Here is a 27217-nt window from a genome sequence, read left to right on the forward strand (position 1 = left end):
AGGATTTTAAACTAAACTGTTGCCTTCTTTAACAAGATTCCAAGTCTTCTTGATCAAGGTAACTGGGTAGGTGAAGCTGTGTAATTCATAGGATGTTTATGTCTTCACTGGCATTCTGCTGAGCATTGCCACTGGCCAGTGTAGCACACAATAAAGCAGTTTATGAACAAGTTTAACAAGAGTTTTCAAAAGTAATTGACAAAACAGAACCATTTTCCCCAGGGATTCTTTCTGACATTTTTATGCTTCTTCAGTTCAGGGAAAGAGAGTAAGTATGAAACCACTTGTGCTAAAGCTAGCAGGCAAAGCAACGGGTACAGGAATAGCGCAGAGGAACCAGATCAAAAAATAACCTGAATCCACCCCAACAAGACCTTTTGATACAGTGAAGGAGAGGACATATATGGAAGAATAAGGAACAAAGACATCAACTTCTGAATGGGGAAGAGCAAAGTTAATTTTATATGGAAAAAATTGCTTTAGCTGGCCTAATAAAAATAAAATATTCTCCCTGTATATTTTGCCTTGCTCACATCTTTAACTAAATCAGGGCTGCAAAGCTACAATATCTATTCAAACAGAAACACTCAGAAGTTACAAGTCATGCTGGTGATAACGCTTCACATGAACACCTAGTGTGATACATACATCATCAGGTATACATTTATTTGGAGTATTAAGCAGGACAAGAGGGTTGACCGTATCTTGGTCAGTTGTGTTAGGGTGGTTAACGTTATGATACTGTGCACAGTTCTGTGATGAAATTTGTCTCACTTGATCATAAACACTCACAGTGCAGACTTCTGCATGTGTTAGTCTGTAGTTTGCTTTCATAGTTAATGGAAATCAACCCATTTAAGGTGACACATTTTCCATTATAAGAGGGATACTAAAATAGCTTGAAGATGTCTGCAGCAGCACACCATAGATGCTTCCTCTTAGGTGAAATGAATTCTGTCTGTGGTGTCAGATACTTTAAAAAATATTGAGCAATATGAGAGCACACAAAGTTATTTCAGGCTGTCTGAGAATCATATACACAAGAAGAATCCACATTTGTTCATGTTATCAGAAGATTGAAAGATGACTTGCTTAGAACAATGAAGAAACAGAATAACTAAAGTATAAATGGGTGGTAGCCAAACAGGGAGCAAACCACCAAGGCAAAATGGGGAAATCTCTTGTTGTCTGAGGAACAATAGGATACCTTCTCAGAGCATGTGCTTTAGCTGAAGACAAGATAAAGTACAGCAGTGAATGAAAGAAAAGCAATGGCCTGTGATATACGGATTAGACTGGATGACCTAATGATCCCTTGTGATCTTAACCTTGACGAGACAATGAGTTGCTCAATTTAACTGCAGGAAAGATAAGGTTTTCATATAGAAATGCACTCAGTACAAGAATGGAGGCATGCTTATTGGCAAATAAAGCTAGTTAAAATAAGCTGCAAAAAGGTGACTTTTAACATGTGATTTAGCGATTATTACATATTAACTATGAATTGACATAAACAGTTGTGTTTGTGTGTTTGTTTGTTTTTTTCCCCCTATAAATTTCACAGCTTTTTGCAGGTCTGCTTTCTGATAAAGCTATAAACACAAAGAGGGGTTTATTATGGGATAGGTACCTTATAGAAGAAAATAAAAAAAAGACCTTGAGCATTTTTTAGAATGTAGATGGAAGACAAGTAATAATAAAAGGCAGATAACTCCAACACTCATTTGTCTTAACTAAATAGCAATGACTAGTAACCCCTTGCCTATATTCTGCCTAAAGTATCATCATCAGAGTGAGCCACTTACCGCTATCACTTCCTAGAAGCGTGAGCAGAGCTCTGGTAATAGGGAACTAATATTTCAGCAGTAAGCACAAAGACCAGGAGAAAACATCTGAATGTGACATATATATCAATTTACTCTTAATGGATTGCAGCTCCCAATGCATAACTATTACAGAATTCACAGATGAGTCAGTCATTTTAGGAAATTTTAAAAACACTGATTAGGTGGAATGGCAATGGTAACAGTAACTGTTTCATATTCTATTTAGCACAGCAAAGTATACTATAAGCACTGGCACACCTGCTTTTTGAACAGATCTGCAAATGGTGGAAAGTAAACCAACTAACCCAAACTATTATTTCAGAAGGAGAACTGCAGATTTTCTTACTTCTTCCAAATTAATCAATCTTTTTCTAAAATATGCAGCTGATGAAGAAAAGAAATTTCCAAAGCAAGTTACAGTGGCCTCCTTCTTTCACCTTTTTTTCTTAGCCATCAGTGCTCAGCCGCCAGCATTTTACTAGTTTGAGTAAGCCAACTTTTTTGGTTCATTCTGTTCCCTTTCAGACCGTGCTAGTCTCCTTTGCAGCTATGCCATTTAGAGTTTTTCTTTATGTGGATGACCACAGCTGTACTCAGCATCCTCAATGCTAAGAGGTTGCCAAACGGAGACCCAATTGTGGATACTATAGAGCTCACTAGGTAGGGTGGATGCTGGACACTGTGTAAATGCCCTAAGCAAGAGAAGCTTTTCTTCAAAGAGCTGATGATAAATAATACAGCTGAGATGGACAAGAGGTATGATGTGATATGGAAGATCTTACTTCACTAGGGTGAGGAAAGGAGCTGAGGGCCAATATTCAAAAACACTGCAGGGTCTCAAGTAGATTTGTTGTAAGAGTTTCAAACACGCTGAAGCTGACTAGGCACTTAAGTCTTCTGATACTCTAGAAGCTGGGTTTCTTATCCACCAATTGCCAATCCACAGCTTCTGATTAGAAGCAACCCAGAAAGTCTCTGAGGTGGCAGTATGAGGAGATGGGTTCCTCACAGTTTCTACTAGCTGCTTTCTTCAACCAAATTGGGGACAACAATGCTACACATTATAGAGATAAGTGTAATGCCACCTGAATTGACTCCTTAAAACACTAGCTCCTCTGTCAGGGAAACCATCTCCCAAAAGTCACCATGGCCAGTTGTGATGGTGTAAATACGTGGCAAAGAGCTAGGTTCCAGGCTAGCTAGTTTATTTCCTAGGCATGAACACAACCAGTTTCTCTAGAGAGATATCAATATTCCCTCTTGTGATAGGGCCAGCATCTATCAGCTCTAGCACTGTTAGTTTTAAAAACCTGTACATACCATCACTAGCTGTCCAGGGCTGGGGTACTGTTCCTGAATTTTCAGTGATATCTGTCATTTCCATACCCACATTCAGTTATATATATATTTGGAGTAGCTAAAGAATCTTGAAAGGTGGTGGTGGTGGTGGGGATATGAGACTCCATCTTATTAATACAGTACTAAGAATGCTGAAATGAGTGAGCCTGCCAATTGTTAATGCAAAATTAACAAAACTCTTTGCAGGTTTTACCCAAGCTGTAGCCTCATCCAACTAGTGAAAATGCTGTAACCTCCCATTCAAACATGCCCCTCTAACCCTTACTAATTCCTACATTTTTCTCATTCCGCTGCTGCAATGTTAGTTTGCTTACTAAAGTGTGGGTACCTAACTTGAGGTCCAGCTGCTACTGCTTGCGAGCCAATCCATAGGACTGTGCATATTTTTGAAACACTGAGGCTGCTGTTTCACCATAGAAAGTAAATGTGTTACCCTGATAATGAACGACCAGCTGGCTGACCAGTTTTTGCATATGTACAGTCAATGTCTATTGTTCTTCATTTTGCACTGCTCTGAGAGATTCACCACTGCTTATTGTCCTGAAGGAAAACTTGCCACATCTCGATACAGAGTTCCCAGGAACTCAGATTCTTCATTCTCATTGGACCTTAAAAGAAAACAATAGCAAAGGATGTATTACTATCTGACCTAAAGGAATTTATTAGAGATACTTTATGCAGAATTTAGCTGTTTATAAAGCAAGACAAACTTTAAAACCAGTAGCTTTTTACATTACTACATATAGCTACAGATAAGCACATAAGCAAAAATCAATGCGGTGAACTATGTCATGAAATACTCTATCTTTTGTTTAAGCTGGGTTTTAATGTCTTAAAAAGACATTTATGTTGTGGTATGTTTCCTGGACTGAATATCTGTGTTACATAAAGGCCACCGAAGTGCTCCCTTCCCCCTTCCATTTATAGCGTCTTTAAGTTTACATCAATCGTCATCCATCTAAACATGAAAAGCCACTTCTGATATTTTTCACTCAGTGTTTTCTCTATCTGCATAAGTCAATAAAAGAAACGAAAAAGTATAAAAAGAAGTCTATGAAATTTTATCAAGCATGAAATGGTGTTTTAACAAAACAGGGGGATTTGCTGAAGTAATGTTTCAGTAAGGAAGGAAATACCATTGACTTTATTACAGCTGCCTAATGTTTTCCACGAACTGCAGAAAATAATTCATTGTATCTTAGTGACCTACAATAACAGCTGACTGCTTGCACTTGATGGAAATGTGATTTGTGCCTACTAAAAATTAACTATTTAACTTCTCCATATTCTTCTCTCTGGAGACACATTAGCTTCCTTTGCGTTCTGTTTTGAACTGCTTCCTGAGACGTGAACTCCAGTAAACACAAATATCAATTGCTACGCAAAGTTCTACCATGAAAGAAGAAAAACATGGCCAAAAACAGGCATGTTGGCTCTAAAAGACTGCACTTAGATGAGGCCCCTTCTTTTTAAGTTGTTTTACTTGACAGGTTTGATTACATAAATGTAAATGTAAATATATAAATATAAATATATGTAATATAAAGTAACATTTCGGACTGTTGTATCTGTTGCATGTTGTATGCATACACATGCATGCTCAGCAGAAAGTTCCAGGGTGAGATGGTGGGACATGATGCTGAACCAGCAAAGGCTGGGGGCTGGATTGGATGAAGTGAGAATGTAAAAGGAAAATAATTTGTCTAGGTAGTGTGGAGAAAAACGAGTGGGGCTGAAGCAGGAAGAACTGGAACAAAGTCTTTTGAGACCGGTCAGAAGATTTACTGCCACTCTTGTTGCTGCTTCTGAGAAACAGGAGACGGATGCAAGCTGTCCCGCTGCAACTGACTTTGCTGGAACAGACTTCATGTTCCCTATGCAATATTACCTCTTCATTACACAGTTTATAGAATATGTTTTTCCCCCGGTCACTAATAGCATCAAGTAATTGTACACACATCCAAGAAGGTAATACTGTAAAAATTGTGCATGTAGGTTCCTCATATATACAATACCTATGAACATATGCATCTACACTGTATGTATATACAACCACTAATGGATAGCAGTGCTGTTTAGCAGGGAAAGAGAATTTGGCCAGGGATCTCCTGCAAATTTTATTTAATAGAAGACGACCTGGGATCCTTCATGTTCATTCAGAATAAACATGAATGAACATTTCACCTTCAAATTTGACCAGCAGTGTATGCCCCTGCAATTTGTGTGAAAAATAGATATGCACCTACTTTGATTTTAGCTGTATATAGTACATAAAGAGAACTCTTTTTTTTCCACACTTGAAAAACAGCTGTATACATTTGAAGTGTGCTGCCTGTTTTTTCTAGTCTTACTATTTCAAATTAAGATAACTGGCATGAATTCAGGTTTACTTCCACTGAATTAATGCAACTACACAGAGGTAAAATTAGTGCAAGGAGACTCTGGAGTCTCCATTCTACCATTCTCTACTGTTGTGATTTATTTTTTATTCTTTCAAACGTGTGAATAGGAAGACTACTTCATGTTACTGAAATGAAACAAAACTGTAAGCCACAAAATATTAAAAGGTTACTGAAAATGGAGAATAGACATTTTAAACTGGTTGAACCACTGTATTGTTAAAATTGCTTTAGAAGTCTAGACCTCCACTTTACGTGATAGTCAGAAAACAACACAATGAACACTGGAGTTGCTCTGCAGCAAAGAACCTGGTTTCTAAGTCACTCAAGGCATGATGGCATGGATGTCAAGGTACCTCTAACCGAAACATGAGAATGTTCATCCTCAGAGAGATGTTTTAAATACTAACTAGGTCTGCTTATGAGCTGAGCTCTCTTAGGATCTGAAGCCAAGAGAACACGCCTGTGATTTAACCCTGCTCATTCACTTCTCCACCTACATCTTCACTTTTCTAACTCATTGTCCACCTGCTGCATGAAGTACTGAATCCATATTTCAGTTGCCTTTATACACACCACGTTGAAAGTAGGCTCAACAAATGGCTGAAATATCAAAGCAAGAAGGAACCTGTAGTTGTCAAACCTCAATAAGCTTATACAATGAAAAGCTTGACACTTCTGACACTGGGAGGGCATTCAATCACAGAATCACAGAATCATCTAGGTTGGAAGAGACCTCCAAGATCACTGAGTGCAACCTCAAGTTGGACTTCAACAAAGTTTCTTAAGATCGTTATGTATTTTGTTGGGCTTTTTTAATTATTATTATTTTTATTCTTGTTTGCTATCAAAGGAAAATGATCGGCATGGGCTGCAAGCAGACTTAATATCTCCAAGTGTCTCTTTATGTTGAATTCACTTTTACCCTTTGAAAAGGATCTTTTATTCATATAGACCTACATTTTTCCTTTTCAGACATTTAAATGAATGAGAAGAAAACGTGAAAATGTCTTGAAAAACAGGCTGAGAATGATGGCTGTATATTTATAGTGAAAATTCTATAGAAGGGGAACGCTCATCATTGAGACCTGTGTCACAACAGGCCTTTTGGATGAATGTGTCCCATGGTGATCTTATGCGGTTCTTACAAACTGGAGGTGAATATGGCTGACTGACAGACTTTTTCTTGCTTAGCCTCATAGAAAAGATCTATATGGTGCAAACAAATGCCTGAATCATTTTATAAAAAAACACTGCAAAGCTTTCTGTCTCAGTGAGTATTCCAATAGCACGCTTCAGACATTCATTGTGCAGCAGATGTCACTTACCGATACTCATTCTTTATTATTAATTTCACTGGATATACGCTTTGGGATATAAGAAACAAAATGCAGATAGTAAATAGCTTTTTCTACACCATCATTTTCTACATTTTACCTTCACTTCTAAAATCCCCTCTCCCTAAACTAAACTACCTTGAAATTTTTAGTCCCCCTTTGCATTGAATATTCTCTCTGCCCTATTAAGAATCAGACAGGGAATAGTAAAAGTATATTGGCTGTATTGTCTTTGACTTTGTGTAACCCTAACTGTCAGGTTGGAGAGGTATAACTGTTTCTATGGGGCATTAAAACGTTTACAGTATTGTTCCCAATGCTTTTCTTAAAGTGATTTAATTTGTTGCTTGCTTTTCAGTGATAAAAATGGAGCAGATTTTTTGAGTTTATAATAACACCTAGGTGCTCACAGTCAATTTATAACACCTCAACGTGCATGAGTAGTTTGATTTCCTTAACTTATTTACACTGCACTTTTATGGATTTAAATTACTTTCTCTCTCTCTCTCTCACTCTCTTTTTTGTTTTTTTCCTCCCACAGTTTAGATATTAGGATAGGAACTGAAAAAAAGATTTCAGAGGGTCCCAACCAAATATTACCCTACTGTATATTTCATATTTTAATATTATTACAAAAATGCCTAACTTAAAAAAAAAAAAGTGCAGTGAGAAATCTGCACAAAGATTAGGAATGGTCAAACATTATAACACCAGGAGATAATGAATTCGACTGACCATACATGGGAATACATGGACAGAGAGAGCTAATTGTATTTCTCAGTCATATTTTTGTATTTCGTTTTCTGAGCCTGTTCTGATTCAGAATGAAAGCTAGAAATGCCAAAAGAAAGTGAATGAAGCTGTGACCAAAACAAGCCTCTGAATGGGCAACCTCACATTCATCTACACCTCATGCAAGACATGCCAGAGCCCTGCTACACAACAGACCACTGGAGGACTGATGAACAGATGGGAGACTGGGGTAAGGATCCACAGATTTACACAGTGTTTCAGCCAAACCTTGGTGTCTCCATGAGCAGTTCAAGATGGAAGAAGCAGTTACTCCTAGTCAAAACAGTGAAATTTCTTCACCATGTAGATAAATTGATAAATCCTGTTCACACATAGTTGCAGAGGTGCTATTGGAGGAGTTGAGAGATGGCACATGGAGGCAGTGTGGCCCCCATTCTTGCATAAATCCTTTGCATCTGCTTCTGACCATAATATGATGTAATTCTACTCCCAGTGGCACCAAGACAGCACTGAAGTAAATATCGCCACAAGACTTAACAATATCAGTGTTATGACAGAAAGGAATCCGTTCCATGACCTTTTGCTATAAGCTTGTGAAGTATTATTTAAGGAGTATAGCATAAATTCATATATATGTATATATATTATTATCCTGCACACTTTTTTGTGTGTGTACACATTGTCCAAAAGTGCACATAGTAGATGTGTTCTCTTTACTATCAACATAGTTGTTCTCAAATACAATTCAGAAGATGAGGTGCTTAACCAAGTGTGTATTTTTTCAGATTATGGACGTTCTTAAATATAACCCAGGAAGCTGAGAGATTACCCTTCAATGAATTTACCCTTGTGTGCACCAAAGCAAGTACAAGCAAGGGGTGTAAAATTAATTGCTGTAGTATACTGGATACTTAAAAGGAATTCAATTAATCGTTGCAATTCAGTTTCAAATTAGTGCATGTTTCAGTATCTGATATATCAATATTTTCGTATTGCAGCTTCTTAGCAGGTGCTAGATAACGTTTCCCTAGCAGAGTTAGATGCGTGTAACTGCAGCTATGTCAATTACTGTATCATGGGTGTGTAGCAAAACCCTCCAGTATTCTGTGTGGCTTGTCTTTAGTGAGCTCTCCAGTCAAATACAGAAGTCTAGATAGTACTGGAGCAGAGAAACCACAGTGGAATGCTCCAATGAAAGACTTAAGATTGGGAACCCTACAAAATATAAAAACATTAAAAATGAGACAGTTTGCTTGCAGGTGGCTTTTTTTTAAAAAAAAAAATTTTTATTTTTATTTTTTTAAATTTTTTAATCCTATTGAACAGTAGAAATAAATCTACACTGAGTTCACCACGCTAAATGCTGAGTGATGCAAGCAAGATTCATAGATTCATAAGATGCAAGCAAGATTCATTAGATTCATAAGTGGAATATCTAGTGCTGAGCTGATATTGTGCTCTTAAGGCCTAAACTAGAAGGAATTTGAAATAGGCAACTGATAGAGAAACTGGATTCTCTTGCAGGTTTGCCTCTCTCAGGGGTTCAGTGGACTGCGGCTTCCATGTCTGACATCATCAAGTACCTTTCAGTGGCATCCGTTAGGTTACCAAGGATGTACTGCCATTTCGGTCCCTTCTCAATCCATGCACTCGGTTCTCCACAGAATGCATACAGGCAAGTGGGACATCTCTTCTTCACATGCTAAAAGGGCTCAGTGTATGATCTTGCTGGGAGCTGGTGCAGGCAAGCAGTTCTTGGAACGGTGAGACAGCTTGTCTGTAATTTGCTTTTGCCTCAGTCCCACAGCTGCAACAGCAGCAAGCACTGGAGCCAGATGAGTCCAGAGAAGAGACTTTGCTAAAGGCTGGCCAGGAAGCCAAGCCACAGGCAGAGACACTGGTACATAAAATACATTCCAGTGGTTGGCATCTGGGCCCTGCAGCTGCCAAGCACACCCAGTGTGTGGCCATGGGTGTTGGCTTCAATACTAGAACATTTTGAGGAGGAGGCCAACAACAGTAACCAGAGAAGACAGTGCCAAGTTACTACAGAAATGACATTCATGTGCCAATGTGCTTGCTATTTCAAAAGACAAAATTTTATCTCCTAAGTATTGTTTTGAACATACCCACATGACAGTTAACAGAAATATGCTGATATTTGCTAGTGGAGGGAGGGATAAAATACTTACATAAGTGAAACGATGTTCCTTAGGGCACTGGTTAACAAAACAAAACCATACCCATTATACTATTCCTTAATTAATGCACGAGTTTCCTTAGAGACCACAGCTTTGTTGGGGGACACAAGTCTGGTGTGTTTCTTTCCAAAAGACAGTGTAGGGAGTGTTATATAAAACAAAGATAGAGGTAAAATGAAAGATATGCAACAAGGCTGAGTGAGTTTCAGCTCTAAGGGCATGCTTTGTACATTATTAATATATATGAAGGTCAGAGCATCATGTAAAAATAGAAAGGTTGTATTAAACCTTTAGAACACAATAAAATTTAACATATCGCTTAGAGTATCTAAAGGGATGCATGCCACACAGTCACAGACTGTATCAGACTGTATATCCATCTCTCTTCATTGCAGATTATGTCACAACAGGTAATTGCATTTAATAATCTGTTAGGAGTACATGGGGTCAATCTATATACAGAATCTTTGCCTCACTCCTGGCAGAGTTACCTTAAAAAATAAAAAGCCCTGAAGTACTGAGCTGTGGTATGAAAAAAATACAGGGTAATTTACCAATCGTATTACATGTTAATTTGCCAAAGGATTTATTGTTTTAAGCACAGCGTTCATTTGCTTTGAACAGGGTTTGTGCTCCTGCACAACTCTGCAGTCTGTTTCTCAAAGCCCACAAGCAATGACGGACTGCAGTGATTCTCTGAGGGAGAGTTCTCTAAAAATGTTATAGCAAGATCCTATCTCAATGCCTCTCACAGACCTCCCACCAGATCTTCTCACTTCACAGCATCTGCAAATTCAGCTAAGAATCTGAATGTCAATCAAGGGTTTTCTCTGGCTCAGTAATCATTCACAATAATGATTTTGTTATTGAAACTTCAGCACCAGTTCTGTTGAAGATTTACAGGCCAAAATGGAATCTAGTTCTCTGGCCATTAATTATCTTAGCTCTATAGTGCTAAAAAACATAGGAAAGCTAGCAAAGCCACTGAATTAAGCAGATATAACTTTACCAGCTCTTGGGACATAATAATCGAGAAAGAAAACATGATCATTTGAAATAAAAAAATCCTGTTTGTATCATATATGAAATTAAATCAAAACAAAACAAGAAACCTCACATTGCACCAGAACACGGGTCAACAATCAGCTCATAATTTTCTTCTGAGTTCTTGGTTTTTAAATGTCTATCTCATTCAAGACTATAAATTAGTGGTGATCTCTCCAGCAGTTGAAATTGCGATATAATAGCCATCTTAGAAATGTTTTCTTAACCCCATTAAAGACTGCAAAGTGAGAAGCAAGTACCTTAAATCCTAATTTAATTCAATAATTATTTTGCCTCTGAACATGGCTGTTGCATATTAAGTGTTTGATTTTAATTCCTTTCTTATAAACAAGAATTTACTCCCCAAATTACGATGTTCATGTCAATATCAAAAATATTGTGTGTTTTTTACAGGAAGGCCTGTGAATTCAAATGGTAATGAGATCACCTTTTCTTTCTTTTCTTTTTTCTTATTTTTTTCTTTTTTTTCTTTTTTCTTTTTTCTTTTTTTCTTTTTTTCTTTTTTCTTTTTTTCTTTTTTCTTTTTTTCTTTTTTTCTTTTTTTCTTTTTTTCTTTTTTTCTTTTCTTTTCTTTTCTTTTCTTTTCTTTTCTTTTCTTTTCTTTTCTTTTCTTTTCTTTTCTCTTCTTTTCTCTTCTTTTCTCTTCTTTTCTTTTTTCTCTTTTCCTTTTTATTTTTCTTTTCTTTTCTCTTTTATTTTTCTTTTCTTATTTCTGTGTTACTGGACTAGATTGTCTTGCACTGGGGCTACTTAACAGTTTGATGTCTGTGGAACAGATGGCAGAACAGAATGAGTTACTGATGCAGATGCAAAGTTGACACAGGACCATCTCCAGGCAAAGATAATTGAGATGTAAGGCTCTGGAATAGAAAGTTCACACACCAGTGTGTCTTATTAGCACACTGTAGACCCTAATTTCTTGACATTTGAGCTCATTCTCAAGAAGGGTGATATCTCTTTGCTATTGTGTTCATTGTGTTTCTTGTAATACTTGCTTTTCAAGATGACTGCAGACTGAAGAAATTTAACCATGAACATTAGTTGTATTTTCTTGTTCTTCTTCAGAAACTGTACTTGCAAGACTTGTTACAAATAGTTTAAATAGGCTGGACTTTAAAAATGCATTTTGTTTCTCCTTTTAGCAAGATTCTCATTACTGCTCTGTCTTTGTATTCTACTTGGCCTTTTGGGAGAGCATGTTCATATACCAACATGTAACTCCCAAATGATCTGTGTGGCCACAATGACCATCATTGAAAATTCCTATAGGCTGATCCCTATCAGAGTTTTACCAAGGATCTCAGCTGTTGGTTTCTTATGTTCCACTGATCAGTTTGTCATGAGGTGGTAATTCATGCAACATTGCACTCATAGTGTTGACTATTTCTACGGTATTTTTTGTAACTCTTTCTATGTTTTGTTTCTTTGCAGCATGCACTTCCCATCTTATGCATAAATTGAATCCATCTTGACTGAATTTATAAAGTCAGTATGTGCTCTTATTGTCATTTCCCTAAATTATAAGACTTAAAATACAGGAGTCACCACTGAAGAAGGCAGGAAACTAGCAAGACTAAAGTTTTTTTTTTCTTCTTTTTTTTTTTTTTCCTTCCCTTCTTTCTCACTCCTATTATCATTATTAATTCATAACTCTTACTGTATTCCTTGCTATGGTAGCTTGCTAGCTTTCAGTCCCATACCTGCTGTGAAGCCAGACCCTTTCAAAGGCAGTCATAGTTGCACTGCAGTTAGTGCTGCTGTTTGGCTCAGTCTCTGTTGAGACACAGCATCTGAAGCATAGGGTCTGCAATAAATGGTAGAGCCCTAAACTCTTAGGGAACACAGCTGCTGAGTAGGAAAGAGCATGTCCTTCATCTTGAGCTCTTAAGAAAGAGCAAGGAACAAGCAAATGCCAATGAAGAGGAAGTCAGAAGTTGTCTTGTGACAGGTTACACAAACTGAAGGTCTGTGGTTCCAATAGGCAAAGGGAAACTAGAAATAGCTTTCTGCAGCACAGAGCCCTTAAGTTTAAGTAATTAGAATTTGTCATGACCAACATTCCCCTCACTGGATGATGGCTGTGCTTCTAGCTAGAATCAACCCAAACTGAGAAACTCCCCATGTTGCTGGCTCTCCTCAGCAAGGGTAAGGCCTCAAGACAAGCCCAGACCCACTCCCACCATTGCTGGGAGAGGAAACACAGCTTTTTTACTCAGGATGCATTAACTCTTCCATCATGGCCTCATGGAACCTGAGGCCCTGTGTAAAATATCCCAGTGTGGGAGGACCCCATTGGGCTCTGATCCTTCTGGTCATCACCTGCCGAGGTGGCAGTGGTGACAAGAGAGCACCTGATGCCTGCACTGGCGTGGCCATACCCTCGGACAGGTTCCCCTCCAGCCTCCACTCGTGACATCTCTGGTGGGTATGGCCACGTGAGGTGACGGCAGGGGAATGCCCTGTCCCATTCAGGCTGGGCTTTGCTGGTCAGAGTGACTTTGCTTCTGGAGTGACTTCCCTACGGCTGAAGGACATTCCCCTGAGGCTGCTCCCCAGTCACATCTGGGCGGCATTTTCCTCATTTTCCCCTCACACGGGAGGAGAGGTGTCTGCGGAGTGACCGCGGCGACCAAAGCGCCTTTCCTCTCGCCCCCCTGGCGGCAGCAACCCTTCCCCTCGGTCTCCGTGGGCCCCACGGGCCACGCGTGGCCTCGATGGAGAAGCGAGGCTCCTGCAGCGGCTGGCGGCCCGGGGTGCGCGGAGCCGGAGCGCCGCCTGCTGCCCGCCCCGGAGCCCCGAGGCCGCGCTGCCCGCGGCTCCCCCCGCCTGCCATTTTGTGTCCGCGCCTCACGCAGGCCGCCTGCGGAGCTTTCGGTTCCCTTTTTATAGTCTGTGGCGGATAGGTGCTAAGAATTCAATGTTTGGCCTTTTTTATTTTTAGTATTTTTTTCTTTTTCTTTCTTTTCTGCAACCGTAGTTATATAAGCAGTCCTCTTCCTCTGACCTGATTCCTCTTGCTGCCTTCCCCGGGCCGGGGTCTGCTCCCACCTGCCATGGGGCTTTCCACAGAGTTTCACTACTGCTGTGTTTTTATCTGAATCATCTTGGTCGCTTCTGCCACAAGGACTGCATCAGTGCCTGCCTCGTCGACACTAGATCAGCCCAGCTCCCATTTGTGATAAAATTTGTCCTCCTTTATTTTCCTGTCCTGCAGATATTTTAGTTTATTACAACCTTAAACTTTTAAGTCTCATACATATCTGTGTGAGAAAACAAAGAAAAAACAAACAACTTTTTGTTTTTTTTTTTTTTCAACAAAAAGGTGTTTGTAATGATACAACCACATCACAGGAATAGTCTCAGCTGTAATCAAGCATACAAGCTGTGCAGAATTTAGCTAATTCTTATAATCTGCAGCTGATTGGTCTGTGCCCCTACAACCCCTCTGTCCACATCAGTTGGGCTTCTCAGGAGGAAACAAGACCTTTTGCTATATGCCTCCTTAAGTTCAGATGCAATCTGTGTGTCTTAGCGATGGGGAGGATTTGAGGTATGCAGGCCTTTGCTCTAATGTCTTCAGAGCTATAGAAAGTTTATGTGAGACTGGGTAGATGCATGAAACATTTAAGGAAGGGCAGTCCTATGCAGGGGTATTTGATCCTATCAGGGCTTTCTTATCTAAGTTATGGAAAAGTAGGTCTGAAACAAAGCTTAAGAGATCTTCTAGAGTGCTCTACAGCATATAAGCTCACTTAAAACTATTGAATTTATCTCAAATGTTTGTCTTTTCATTTTCCAAGATCTGCAAAGAGAGATTTCCATGACATAGCAGTCTATCCCTGTACTTCATTACTTTTACTGATATATTATTATTTTTATTTTATTTTATTTTATTTTATTTTTTTGCTGGGATACAGCTTGAATCTTTCTTACAGTACATTTTTACCTTTACTCCATGCCCACTTTGGGCCTTCAGAACATTTTACTACCTTCCTTTTTGCTACATTCTTTGCCTATTAACTATTAGAAGACATTGCGTCATCCTCCACTTTCTCATTTCTAGAGAACCTCCATTTATTCTGTCTCACCTCCTAAGTCCTACAGTCTCTGCTGTGGCAGTGTAAGTTGGAAGTCTTCAGCTCAGGAAGTATTCCTGTAGGAAATACAATCCTCTACAGACTTACAGCCAAGGGACTTTGAATACCCTGTGCACATACCTTTTTCTTTGACTCAGTCAGCTCATATTATTGCTAGTGTGCATACCAGTACCTGTACTTGTTCCCTAGCCTTGCTTTCCATTTTCCCTTGGCCTTGCCTTGCCTACCATTTTGCCTTGCCTTGCCTTGCCTTCCCTTCCCTTCTCTTGTTCCCTCTTACTTACTCTAGTCCCTGCCACTGTTCTCATCCTCAGTCCTTGCAGCCATGCTCCAGGCCGTTTCCCTTACGCTCACCATAATGGAAATTTTCCTTTCCGACACCAGTTGTGAAGCCCCTTCCATGTCGTGTGCTTCTAGCTGTGATTTTAGAGAAGAATCCTCAGTGCCCGTAAATTCCACATCCTAAACTGATGCTTGCAGGCCTTGCACTCCTCCAGAAGTGGATTCCTAAACTCCTGATCCTCCACAGGCGTTCACACTCCACAAAGGTGCTTGGGCGCAGCGAGGACCTTGGCTGCTCCAACAGCTGGGCTACACACCAGAGGGAGCTGCTGAGATAACATTGCCACGGCCTGTGAAAGTCAAACGGCTTCTCCTGCCTCTCGTTGCTGGCCTAGCTTTGGCCACTGTGCAACCGGGCTGAATCAGGTTGCCTCCTCGAGGTTTCTGGGCTCAGCACTGACAGCTTAGGCTTGGCCCATGACAGCCCGGACCTGCAACTTCTGGGACTGTTGACTGCATAAAGACTCTGCTGTTAAAACCTAAGTTTGCATGTGCCCACATACAAATGGTAGTCTTTTCAGGCCTTGCAACTTAGTAAAATTGTATTTACTCAGTCATATTTCCCCTCACCTCTACCTTTTCTCTACCATGCTAAAAACTGTTTTATAAACTACTCCAAATAATTCCTGAGCATACTGGAAAAAGTTAGAAGAGTTATTTAGCATGGGCAATGCAACATGCTTTTTTTTCTTGACCTCACTCTTGGAAGCTACTAAGCCCGTTGGCTTTAATTGACACAAGATAAGTCCGAGGCAGATATTTGGCATGGGAGAGCTTAGTTTTCAAAGATTAAAAAAGCTGTGAGCCATAATGAAGTTGGTCTTACAAAGTAATAGAAAATAGGAAATACTTTTAGAGTAGGAAATACTTTTCTGTCAGTCTCTGTATAAGTTATGTATCATAAAATACAGTTCAACTCTGCACAGTTATATATTATAAAATATCTGTATTAATGAGTTACTGGATAAAAATACAATTTTATAACAAACAGACCGATACACAAAAATAATAAAATCTGTATTTCTGTAAACTCACACAGACATATAGTGCGGTGCCTAGCATGTAATCACTATGCCAGATCACAAGGGTTATTAGTAAATGTGCACGTTATGAGAAAAAGAACCTCATATTGAGAAATTTAATTTATTGCCAGTTAACAAAAACTTCTAATTATTAATTGGGCCATGGAGAAACCAAAAAGACAACTAAGCAGACATGTAGAATCATCAGATCATACAATGGTTTGGGTTGGAAGGGACCTTAAAACCATCATTAGGGAAATACTTTTCTTCTCCTTTCCCCAGGCAAACAGTGCAACACCTCTCCTCTCCATGTCCTACTTTGTTTTCACCGGGTATTATTCTCAGCCCTTCCCTATCTCTCTGGAAAGGTGAAGGGCAGCAGAGAAGGTTGGCATCGATGTGTAGTGGCTTCTTTGTGCTGCTTCTTGCTTCTACGCGGCGCGGCTCCTTCCTTCTAACTTGTTTCCTCTACCCAAGTGTGGGTAATGTCAGTCCCTCAAAGGTGTCCCAGGCTCAGCATGGGTTGCTGTTTTCCAGGAGCACATCTCTAGCCACATCCCCAACAATGTCCTCTTCCATGCATTTCCAACATTGTCTCCTCCACATCACCTCCATTTCTCCTGCCCCTCACAGCTATTGCTCTTTCTCAGACATGTCTTAAACTTGCAGTTTTTGAGACATGACTGACTGAGATGAAGTCTTCAGGTGCCATGAAGACATGGCAAATTATTTGCTGTAGATCTTTATTGGGAAGGGTAAATAGTCATTGTTAAATTGTACAGTGATCTCCTAAGAACCAATTAGAGCAAATAATGAATTACTATTGATTCTATAGTATCCTACATGAAATAAAAGTATGCTATTAAAAAAAAAACAAAACAAAGCATGCAATCAGTGGGAGATGGTCAGTGCAATAGGAAGTTGCCAACAGAAATATATTTTGGCTATAGTCTGCTTTATATAATAAAGCTACATTTGCATATTTGCAACTGAAAGAAGAGCTGCACTACACCAGAATGACATGCTGCTTTATTCTTTTGTTGTTGTCGTTGATTTGTTTTTATTAATCTTCTGCTGAGAAGTCATTTATTTTTGCCTACCTGACACTAAGAGCAAAGAGGACTCATAGGCTGATAAAAGATCAATCCTTCAGACATTTCTCAAGCTGTTAATTTTATCGAATTCCTCTAGTTGTCATGAATCACATACACATAGTGTAAAATGCAACACTTTGCACACTCCCTCCTCCCACCCAGGTAGCAGTAACTTGTTGTTTCTGGTGTTTGTGCCTGAACATTGTGCCTGAACATTACAGGCAGTTTTATACACATGAGGAAGTCGATGCAGTCAATGACCATTCAAAGTATTTAAATTGCATGGTTTTACAAGGATCAAACTTAATAAGAAATGTATCCATCCATCACTGGAAGGAACTCATGGAATTTATAATGAAAAGAAAGATCAAACTGGATCAATTTTATATAAAGCAGAAGTAGGCCCACCGCAAAAGAAGAAAATCTGTTTGATACTGGCTTCAAATGACAACTAGGGTGTTTTTACAGTAGAGCAGAAAGTAGTGGTATCTTTAACAATCACATATTTAGAAATGCTATGAGAGAGTAAAAGTGCTTCTGTCCTTTCACAATATGTACAACTTGTTTATTAGCCAAGCACAAAGACTGGCATACTGAGGAGGGAAGCATGATGGACAGCCATTTCTTTTCATTTACAGTTATTGGCAAAAAAATGCTAATGATAATTTTGCCTGAAAACCTGAACCTGAAATCCTTATTGTTTTAATTATAAACTGCGTACGTTGTATGCCAGGAGACCAGCAACGGAAAAGCCAAGGTAAAAAGACACTCTTTGTATGTTTGGGCCATTTTTCAGTAGGCATGAAGGAACAGGCTTCGCTGGTATCCTAAAGGGTTCATTGCTGCCGTAGTTTATGTAGATAACTGTACCCTCAGCTCTTCCATCCAAAGGAAGCAAAAGATCATGAACAGCCTTTTCCTTCCAGATATTTCCATTCTGCCAGAAGACATTCAGTTCCTGTTCTGAAAGTGAGCTAAAAAGCTGATCTATCTTTCTTTTGTGAACAAATCTGTTTAGGCCACTGCCTTTTGCAAGATAGAAATGAGCCACAGGTTGCTTGGAACAACACACGGTTCCATAGAGCTCTTTGAAAGACTGACTTAGGTGTCTAACATACTTGTCCATTTTCCTAGAATCTTCATTTAGTTGTTTTCTATTTTCAGGCCAGAACAACAAAGAGGCAAGGAAGAAAGGCTCTACACAGTGTGAATTCGGTTCCACTTTCTCTAGAATACTTACAAGTTGACTTCTCAGCTCCTCAAAATGACGTAACTCAGTGGATTCAGGTTTAATGCAGTTCAGAACAACATTTGCCAAAATAAAATTCTGTTTTTCCTTCAGAGTTGCTTGTGAATTCTCCTCACACAGAAATGCATATGCATATACTATGTCTTCTATTTCTTTGTCAGCATTTCTCTGTTTTTTGTAAAGGTATGTTAAAACTCCAGAAAATGAGTCTGCTTTGGAAGCCTCCACAGTCTTTCTGTATGCTTCTATTTTCTGAGACAAGGACCACTCTAAGACCTGTTGACTTCTCAGTTGCTCAACACTGGAATCACAAAATATTTTTGTGTATTTTGTAAAACATTCTCGAACTGTCTCAGACATTTTTGCCTCTACAATTTCTCTTTCATTTGTCTGTGTTTTGAAAAACACAAAGTAGTCTTCAAGGAAGTCAAATGCCCTTTTTAATTGTGATCGCAAATTATTTAAAAAGCTGGAATAATGTGTAAGAGCCTTGAACATTTCACTCTCTGTGTTAGGGCTATCTAAATTCAAAACACTATTTCCTGATAGATACTTTATCATTCTTTCCCTACACTGTGAGTCTTCTTTGCTGAAAAAGGGAATGTGCTGCAGGACATCAATAACATAAAGACCAGTTTCTATCTCTCCCTGATAACCCAAAGTATTGTAATTTTGAAACTTTCTTTTAAGTTTTTGATGCTGCAAACGCTGTTCAATGTCTGCGTTCTTAGCTTGCTGCTGAGATATTCTGAAAGCCCATGAAGCATTTTGAGCAAGATCTAGCAAATAATACAGTTCCTCAGCTGTTAGGACTGCACTCTTTCCTCTGTGCTCTATCGAGTATCTTAGCTGGCGTTTAAAGACTTGACCTAGTGTATCTGATATGTATGAACTGTGTGGTGCTCGATCTTTGGCTTCTTTGGCCCAGAATAATGCCGAGTCAAATTTGTTTTCTTTAATGTAGAAGTATCTTGCCAAGGCTTGGCAAATGTGACCATTTTTCTTAAATCTAGTGGATGCTTGTTGTAACACATGTTCCACATTAAAATACTTTTCTTCCCTATGAATGGCTTCAATTAATGGGGAGAACCATGTGTCTGACTCATAGCCATGTTCTTTGCGCTGTCTAGTAATCAGTAGGGTTAATATATCATGAGTAAGTTTGTCTTGTTTTAATGAATTCTCATAAAGCAAATCCTCCTTCAATAATCGCAATGTAATTTCACTTTTTGGCAAGTTATAGGTTAGTTTAAATTCTGTTAGGCACCACTGTGCTATCAATGGGTGAATGATGCGTAGACCTCGGTATGTCGTGTATTCTTGTACTTGAGCATACATTAGAATATTGGAACAAATTCCCATTTTTTCTATCAGTTTATCTTTGTTGCCTGTCTCTCGAGAATTAATTCCCAAGAATTCTTCACATAATGATATTGAAAGTGTAGATGTTCTTACATAAGCGTTTAAGAGTGTGAGATAGTAAACAAGTTGTGCTGATTTAGACTTTATATTCAAGTTACGCAAGGTATTTTTAACCACTTTTTCTATGTACTTTGGATCAAAGTTTTCCTTCATAATCATAAAAGAATAGAAATTATTGGGATTTGGATGCATCTTTTCAATATCTTTTAGTTTCTGTTCAAAGGCCCTTTGCTCTTTTACAGAAAGAAACTGTTTTAAAGAAATACTGTTCAAGGAATTGATCGTTGAATTTTCATCAGGATTCTGAGATCTCATACAATTTAAAATGATCACTAAAGGATTTACATACTGAATACATTTTTCTGTTATAGCTACCTGAATTTCTTTTTGCAGAAGATAGACATTTTCTTGCTCTTCAAAATCATCCACAAGAAGTAACACTGGTAAATAGCCACTGTCCTTGCTTGCTCCGTAGGTGATTAAAGTTGCCACTTGTGTTCCAAAATCACTCGTTTTGTTTTTGAGAACAGCACATCTGAATCGCTTCCGGAGATTCCAGAGGATATGCATAGCTAATGTTGTCCCACCACAGCCAGGATGGTGGTAAAGGTTGATAATTTTTACAGGCGACTGATTAGCACTGTTAGCTGAAGACACAATTAGTTGTTCAAGGTTTTCATAACGATCCCTTTTGACAAAAACTGATGTGTAATTTTCAGAAGAAAAATAAAAATTCCACCATGTCACTCTACCACCTCGATAAAAATCTTTTTCCCGCTCTTTCATGAATTTTTTAAATTGTTCTTCATCCTTCTCTATCTCTGTGTCTTTGCATTCATTTTCACATAAGATTTCCAATGCTGCTATGAAATCTTCTTCCTTCTTTAGAAGAATGGTAGAACCGCCAATGGAGGGCAGAAGTCTTTTAGATGACTGGGTCACTGATTTCGCTTTTATGATGGTACCATTTACCATTTGCAGGGTTAAATTAGAAACACATTTATTTGAAAGTGCTTCCTCTCTTATGCCTCTAGCATGAAGAAGATCTCTCCATCGCTGGTCTGTACCTGCACCAATGCAAATGCAGGCCATGTCTTCTAGTCCCTTTAATTCTTGGTAAAATGTAACAAATGTCTCAGCAAGGGGATCCAATGGATCTTCCACTCGGGAAAGCAAAAGAAACACTATTAAAAACTTCCCACTCTGCTTTACGTCTTTGTGTGAAAGAAATGAAATCATCTTTCTGACTTCAGCAGCCCTATCTCGTTGCCACAAAGCGGGATCTAATGGTAGTTCTTTATTGCCTTTGAAGTCTGATCCACCATTGCAGAAAATCCAGTTTGTCTCCTGATGCAAATTCAGCTTTTCAGCTTGTTCAGAAACTGAACCCACCTTGTTTTCATAGTGATATGGGAAATGAAGTTTGGCATTGCGAGTTTTTTGGTAAGTCTTAAATACACCATTTGTTTCTGATTCAGAGTCAAAATCAAGCACAGCAAACCATTTAATTTCCTGTAAAAAGTCTAAGTGTAAAGTTTGACTTGGATGGCATTTGTTTGTTACCAAAATGTAGTAGTCATAATAAGAGTCATCTAGCATGTCTCTGTTGCCAGTGAGCAGACTAACTAGCTTTAGTCCTTCATTCATTGTCTTCTTTTGCTTTAAGTGATGTTCTTCCTCCGCTCTTTTACGAGAATCTGCTAACAACGTCAAGTTACTTTTAAACTTTTCAAATTCATTTGTATTTTTAATATTTTTAGAACTAGCTCCATCGCGGATGAAGACAGCTTTTCTGCAACACTTGCTCTTAAAATCATATGTGTTGGTACAGAAATATTTTGTATTACAGATGGAGTGTCTGGGAACCACGTCTATTTCAATGACAAACGTATCTGATGGAGTTCCATTTGGTAACAATACTTCCACAAATCTAGGTTGTCTAATGCAAGCTTTTGCAGCTCCAATGTATTGCTCATCAAAGTACTTTTCAATGTATCTATTAAAATGGTCGATGTAGGCTTCTTTCTTGGTAACTTTTATTCCTTCGATTTCCCCATGTGGATTGTCACGTATTCCAAAATGAATAGTGCCATTTGTGCGAGAGTTCATGCAGGCTGCAGCAAACCTAAAGACTTCATTGCTAAATTTCATTTTAATGTCATCTTCTAGTGCATTCTCTGTGTTGGAAAGTAATTTGAATTCATGTGCTGGATCAATGAGGTTGAGTGGCCCTGTTTCAGGGACATTAAGAATATGATGTTGTATATATCGAGTACCATCACTGAAATTATCAAAAGGATGTGGCATACACATGTTTCTGGTTGGGTGCTGGCTGCTTGACAGTGACTTCTCCGATACATTCTCCTTGTCAGCTGACTTTATTGCTGTTTTATCTTCTACAGGATCCAGTTCAGAATCCTGCAGTATACTGGAATTAAATGACCTGTGTTTCTTCTTCCACTCGTTCTTTCCAATTTCTTCATCATCTTCTCCATCAAGACTCTGTTCGCTGCCTTCTTGTCCCTCAGCCTGGTTTGAACTTTCAGTTAGAATGCAATGCTTTTTCAGGAAATGAATGATTTGAATAGCAGGTCCATGAGGTATGCTCATATCTACCAGATCTGCTTTAGTCAACAGTTTCAAAGTAGAACCAGTTACATCTTGGTCATACAAGATTTCTGCATATTTCTGGTCAATCTTAAGAATTTCAGTTAAGAATTGTTTGACTTCTTCTTTTGTCCACTTTTCAGCATGTTGATATAAATCTAATTTCTCTTTATTTCCAGTGTTTGCATTTTCCATTCTTTAAGGAAAAAAAATTACAGTGTTACTAAACAAGTGATTTATAATAGCTTATTAACTGAATAATGCGTATTTTCTTGATGCTGTCTACCATTTATTTCATCATTTGTGTAATCTGCCACATGGAATATAACAGTTCAATTAGGGGACATCAGGGGAATGTGAAGTCAGATCATATATAAGACATTATCTGCTTCTAAGAGAAAGATTACTTTTTCTTACAGAACAGCTTTATGTGAATCCTGCTTTTAAACCACTTCTATAGCTGACTCTACATAAAAATGGTGGCTGCTACCTATTTGTTGTCATTTGGACACCAACTTGCAGGTGTATGGGCCATCAAATACAAATCATGGTCACAAATGGCTCTCATAAAGGCTACAGTTTGGTGGAGAAGGAACAATTCCAAGCTTTTTTCATCCTAAGATGTGGTTAGATACTCAATTTGTTTGAATAACATTGCAAAGAGACTTCCGGGTGAAAATATACTGCTGTGATTACTCAACTGCTGCTACTCCAAATGAAAGGAAATTCTTTACCATTTTACTTTTTCAGTACATTTTATATTCATTGAGGTTTCTCAAATAAAATCAAGCAGTTCAGCAGCATTTGTGGAGATGAGTGACAGGGAGGAGAGCATCTTACAATCCACTTGATCCTATTGAATTTGGACTTTTGGCATAAACTTTCAATAAAGAAGCACAGGGAAAATTAGGGAAAGGAAGGGAAGGGAAAGGAAGGGAAGGGAAAAAAAATCACTTAGTAGTGTCCAATTTTACTTCATCCCCTCAATTCCTTTAGGGGAATTATATTTATTCCTCTGAAATTTGTATTTTGTTATGGAATTACACCCAGCTACAGTCATTACACTAGTGGTAATATTATTTTCTTGTTGGTACCTGATTATTCTTGAGACAAAATAAATTCATAGATTTTTTTTTTTTCCATAGAGGAAATTTTGTGTCTTGAAAGAACACTTTGTTATCTAACCCATCCTAGCAACATGCTTTCCTCGATCTATTACATGTTTTCCTAAAACATGAACTTTAATAAGAAGCAACAATAGGGATTTCTTATAGCTAGTGCTGGAGTACTGTTTTCTTCCTAGCTTCGGTCAAGCTGCCTCCTGATTTAACTAATGAACTGCCAGGGCACAGAGCAAAGGCAGAGAGCAGGCTGGGGAAGCCTGCAGTTGGCTTTGCTCTCAACAGACTGTTCCCTCTAGTCACAGAAAAAGAAGGAAAACTAGTTTCTAGTTCTTTAGAATAACACTATGGTAAGCACATATTATTAAAAATTGGGGGTGCAGAGGGAAATAGACTTACTGTTTTTATGACAAAACTGATCTGGCTATCATCCTCACCATTAACTCCACCCAGGGTATCTGAAGGCCGAGAAAAGAAACTGAAACTGAAACTCTTCTCTGGCTTGGAGACTATTCAAGCCAGCAGTGTAAAATTATGACTTTAAATCCCTCCAAATTTACAGTTTGCAATAGAGGCACAATTTACTCCTAACATAGAAGCAAACATGTTTATGACCTTTAAAACAGTTACTTCGTGTTTTAAAGTTTGGAACCCCCCCCTAATGAGGCAAAGCTCTAGAATGGGATACTTTCATTTCCTAGTTTTGATGTAGTGTTTCTAGGTTTCATGTTACTGGCTAGTTAATGATTCTGACCCACTGAAGTTCTTTTCCAGCAGAGAATCACTCTACTGTATTATTTCTGCAGAATAATTTCTTTCAGGACTTGTTCCTTGGGATTAATTCACTGTAATCTCCTAACAGCCACCTTTCATGTGCAAAAAATTTTACAGAAGATTTGGAAGAGTTTATCTTAGTAGATTATAGATCATCTTATGTATAAAATTAATGTCTCAGAAACAAGAAATGGTATCAGACTAAGACATCACATCTTCATAAAATATCCCAGACTAGAATTAAATGTGTGTACTTACTGTAACTGTTCTGTTCTGCAGTTTTCTTCCTATAGTTGTCCAATAAGGGTATTTTGTTCAAGCAGGATACACAAAAGCTAAAATTCAGCTGAATTACTCTTCTAAGCTATTAACAAAAAAAACAAAACAAAACAAAACACCCTAAAATTAGTTTATAAACTTTGAAGAGAAGTCTGGGATCAGACATAGTAGGAGGAAAAGTGCATTGATAGACATACAGTCACTTTTTCCTAGTGGCAAACACACATCTTTGGAGGAGACAGATAACAGTGCCTGCTACAGAATATTTATTTCTCCTTACCTTCTTCTTGCGTGCTTCTAGTTTACACTTCCATATCTGTGACTAAGATGCTCTAGACTGTGCAACTTTGAAGCTGGGTGTTGCAAAGAAGCTGGAGGAAGTTGGTGCAGGAGGTTCCAGTTCCCTCCTCCCCTTTTGCTTTCACTTTTGCAAAGGAGAGTTGCTTCTGCTTTGCCTCTTCCTAGCTGGGAAAACACTGTGGTTCCCTTACTGGGGGGAAATGCAATGAAAAGAAGCTCATGGAGCTTCTTTGAGATAAGGACAGGGAGATCACTCACCAGTTACCATCACAGCTGAGACAGACTCAGCGTAAGGGAGATTAATGTCATTTATTGCCCACTAATAACAGACTACTGCAGTGAGAACTAACAGTGAAGTAAAGACACCCTCCACCTATCCACCCTCTTCTATGTCCTCCCCCTGAGCATCTCAGGGTAATGGGGAATGGGGGCTGCGGTCAGTCCCTGATGCTTCATCTCTGCCGCTCCTTCATGGTCTCTCTCTGCCCCTGTTCCACGTGGGGTCCCTCCCACGGGATGCCGTCCTTCCTGAACTGATCCTGTGGGGGCTTCCCACAGGCAGCAGCTCTTCAAGAACTGCTCCCACATGGCTCCGTACCACGGGGTCCATCCGTCAGGAGCAAACTGCTCCAGCACGGATCCCCCATGGGCGGCAGCTCCCCCCAGACCCCCTGCTCCTGCGTGGGCTCCTCTCCACGGGCTGCAGCTCCGGCCCGGGGCCTGCTCCTGCAGGGTCTCTCCATGGGCCGCAGCCTCCTCCAGGCCACATCCACCTGCTCCACCGGGGGCTCCTCCACGGGCTGCAGCGTGGAGATCTGCTCCGTGTGGGACCCATGGGCTGCAGGGGGACAACCTGCTCCACCAGGGGCCTCTCCACAGGCCGCAGGGGGACTTCTGCTGCGTGCCTGGAGCACCTCCTGCCCTCCTGCTGCACTGACCTGGGGGCTGCAGGGCTGGTTCTCTCACATTTTCTCACTCCTCTCCCAGCTGCTGTTACAACACTTTTTTTCACCTTTCTTAAATTTGCTCTCACAGAGGTGCAACCAGCATCACTCACCACGGACGGGTCCTTTTTGCAGCCAGCTGGAGCTGGTTCCAACATCTTTCTGACATGGGGCAGCTTCTGGATTCCTCACAGAAGGAATCCCTGCAGCCCCCTTGCTACCAAAACCTTGCTACATAAATCCAGTACAATCGGTACCTGTAATGTGTGATAAAGTGATCTGATAAAGTACTATGTGCTTGTTGTAAATGTTGAATAACACTGTGAATCCTTTGAGCCTCAGATTCATAGCTCTTTGCGCAGACTTTACACTTGCTGTTATTGATTTTTTCCAAATGAGGACTCGATATGAAGTACTTTATTGATAAAAAAACTTGCCAAAATATGCCGTGAATTATCCATTTATATCAGTTCTATAAATCCTACAATGACCAAAGTACAGCTTGTAGACCACAGTGTTGCATCTCAATGATATGGAACAGCCCAGTTGCAAAATGCATTTGTAGCTTTGCACTAACAGGAAATAGCGTTTTTTTTTTTTTTTTTTTTTCTTTTCTTTTGTTTCAAAATTGTGTCAGATATGATCAAAGATTTAATAAATGGGATGTGGTTTTCAGCATTTTCCTTCCTGCAATATCCTCAGCCACAGACATTTGCTAAAGAATTTTATCTTCATTCTTTCTTCCATAGCTATTATAACATAGACATCAATAGAGGTAGTTTATTAGTTCTTGAGAGCTCTGTAACTACTGTTATGCAAGCATATAGCATGCTACTTGTGCCTAATGTGTTGTTTGCTTCTTTTTTTTTTTTTTCTTCAAAGTGATATGCTTTACCCAAGAGACCATTTTCAAAAAAGTCTTGAGGCTTTTTTTCAGTGCATTTCTCTTGCATTACTGCTTTCTTTGACAATCCCATGGAAACTCCATCTCTTGCCAGCAGCTGCTCCTATGCCCCAACCCAAAAG

The 27217-nt window shown here is 39.2% G+C and overlaps 1 protein-coding gene across 1 annotated transcript; it reads right to left on the reverse strand.

The window, feature by feature from the left end:
* Positions 1-18038: 18038 nt before the first annotated feature.
* On the reverse strand, positions 18039-25378 carry LOC121066183 (sterile alpha motif domain-containing protein 9-like). Its single transcript, XM_040549587.1, has 3 exons — positions 25228-25378; positions 24927-25032; positions 18039-22969 (listed from the first exon to the last, which is right to left on the reverse strand). Exon 3 carries the CDS (start codon positions 22966-22968, stop codon positions 18202-18204), a length of 4767 nt encoding a protein of 1588 aa, XP_040405521.1. The 5' UTR covers position 22969; positions 24927-25032; positions 25228-25378; the 3' UTR covers positions 18039-18201.
* Between the last annotated feature and the right edge of the window lie 1839 nt (positions 25379-27217).

Source organism: Cygnus olor, chromosome 2 (genome assembly GCF_009769625.2).
Source record: "Cygnus olor isolate bCygOlo1 chromosome 2, bCygOlo1.pri.v2, whole genome shotgun sequence".
Classification (NCBI taxonomy): Eukaryota; Metazoa; Chordata; class Aves; order Anseriformes; family Anatidae; genus Cygnus; species Cygnus olor.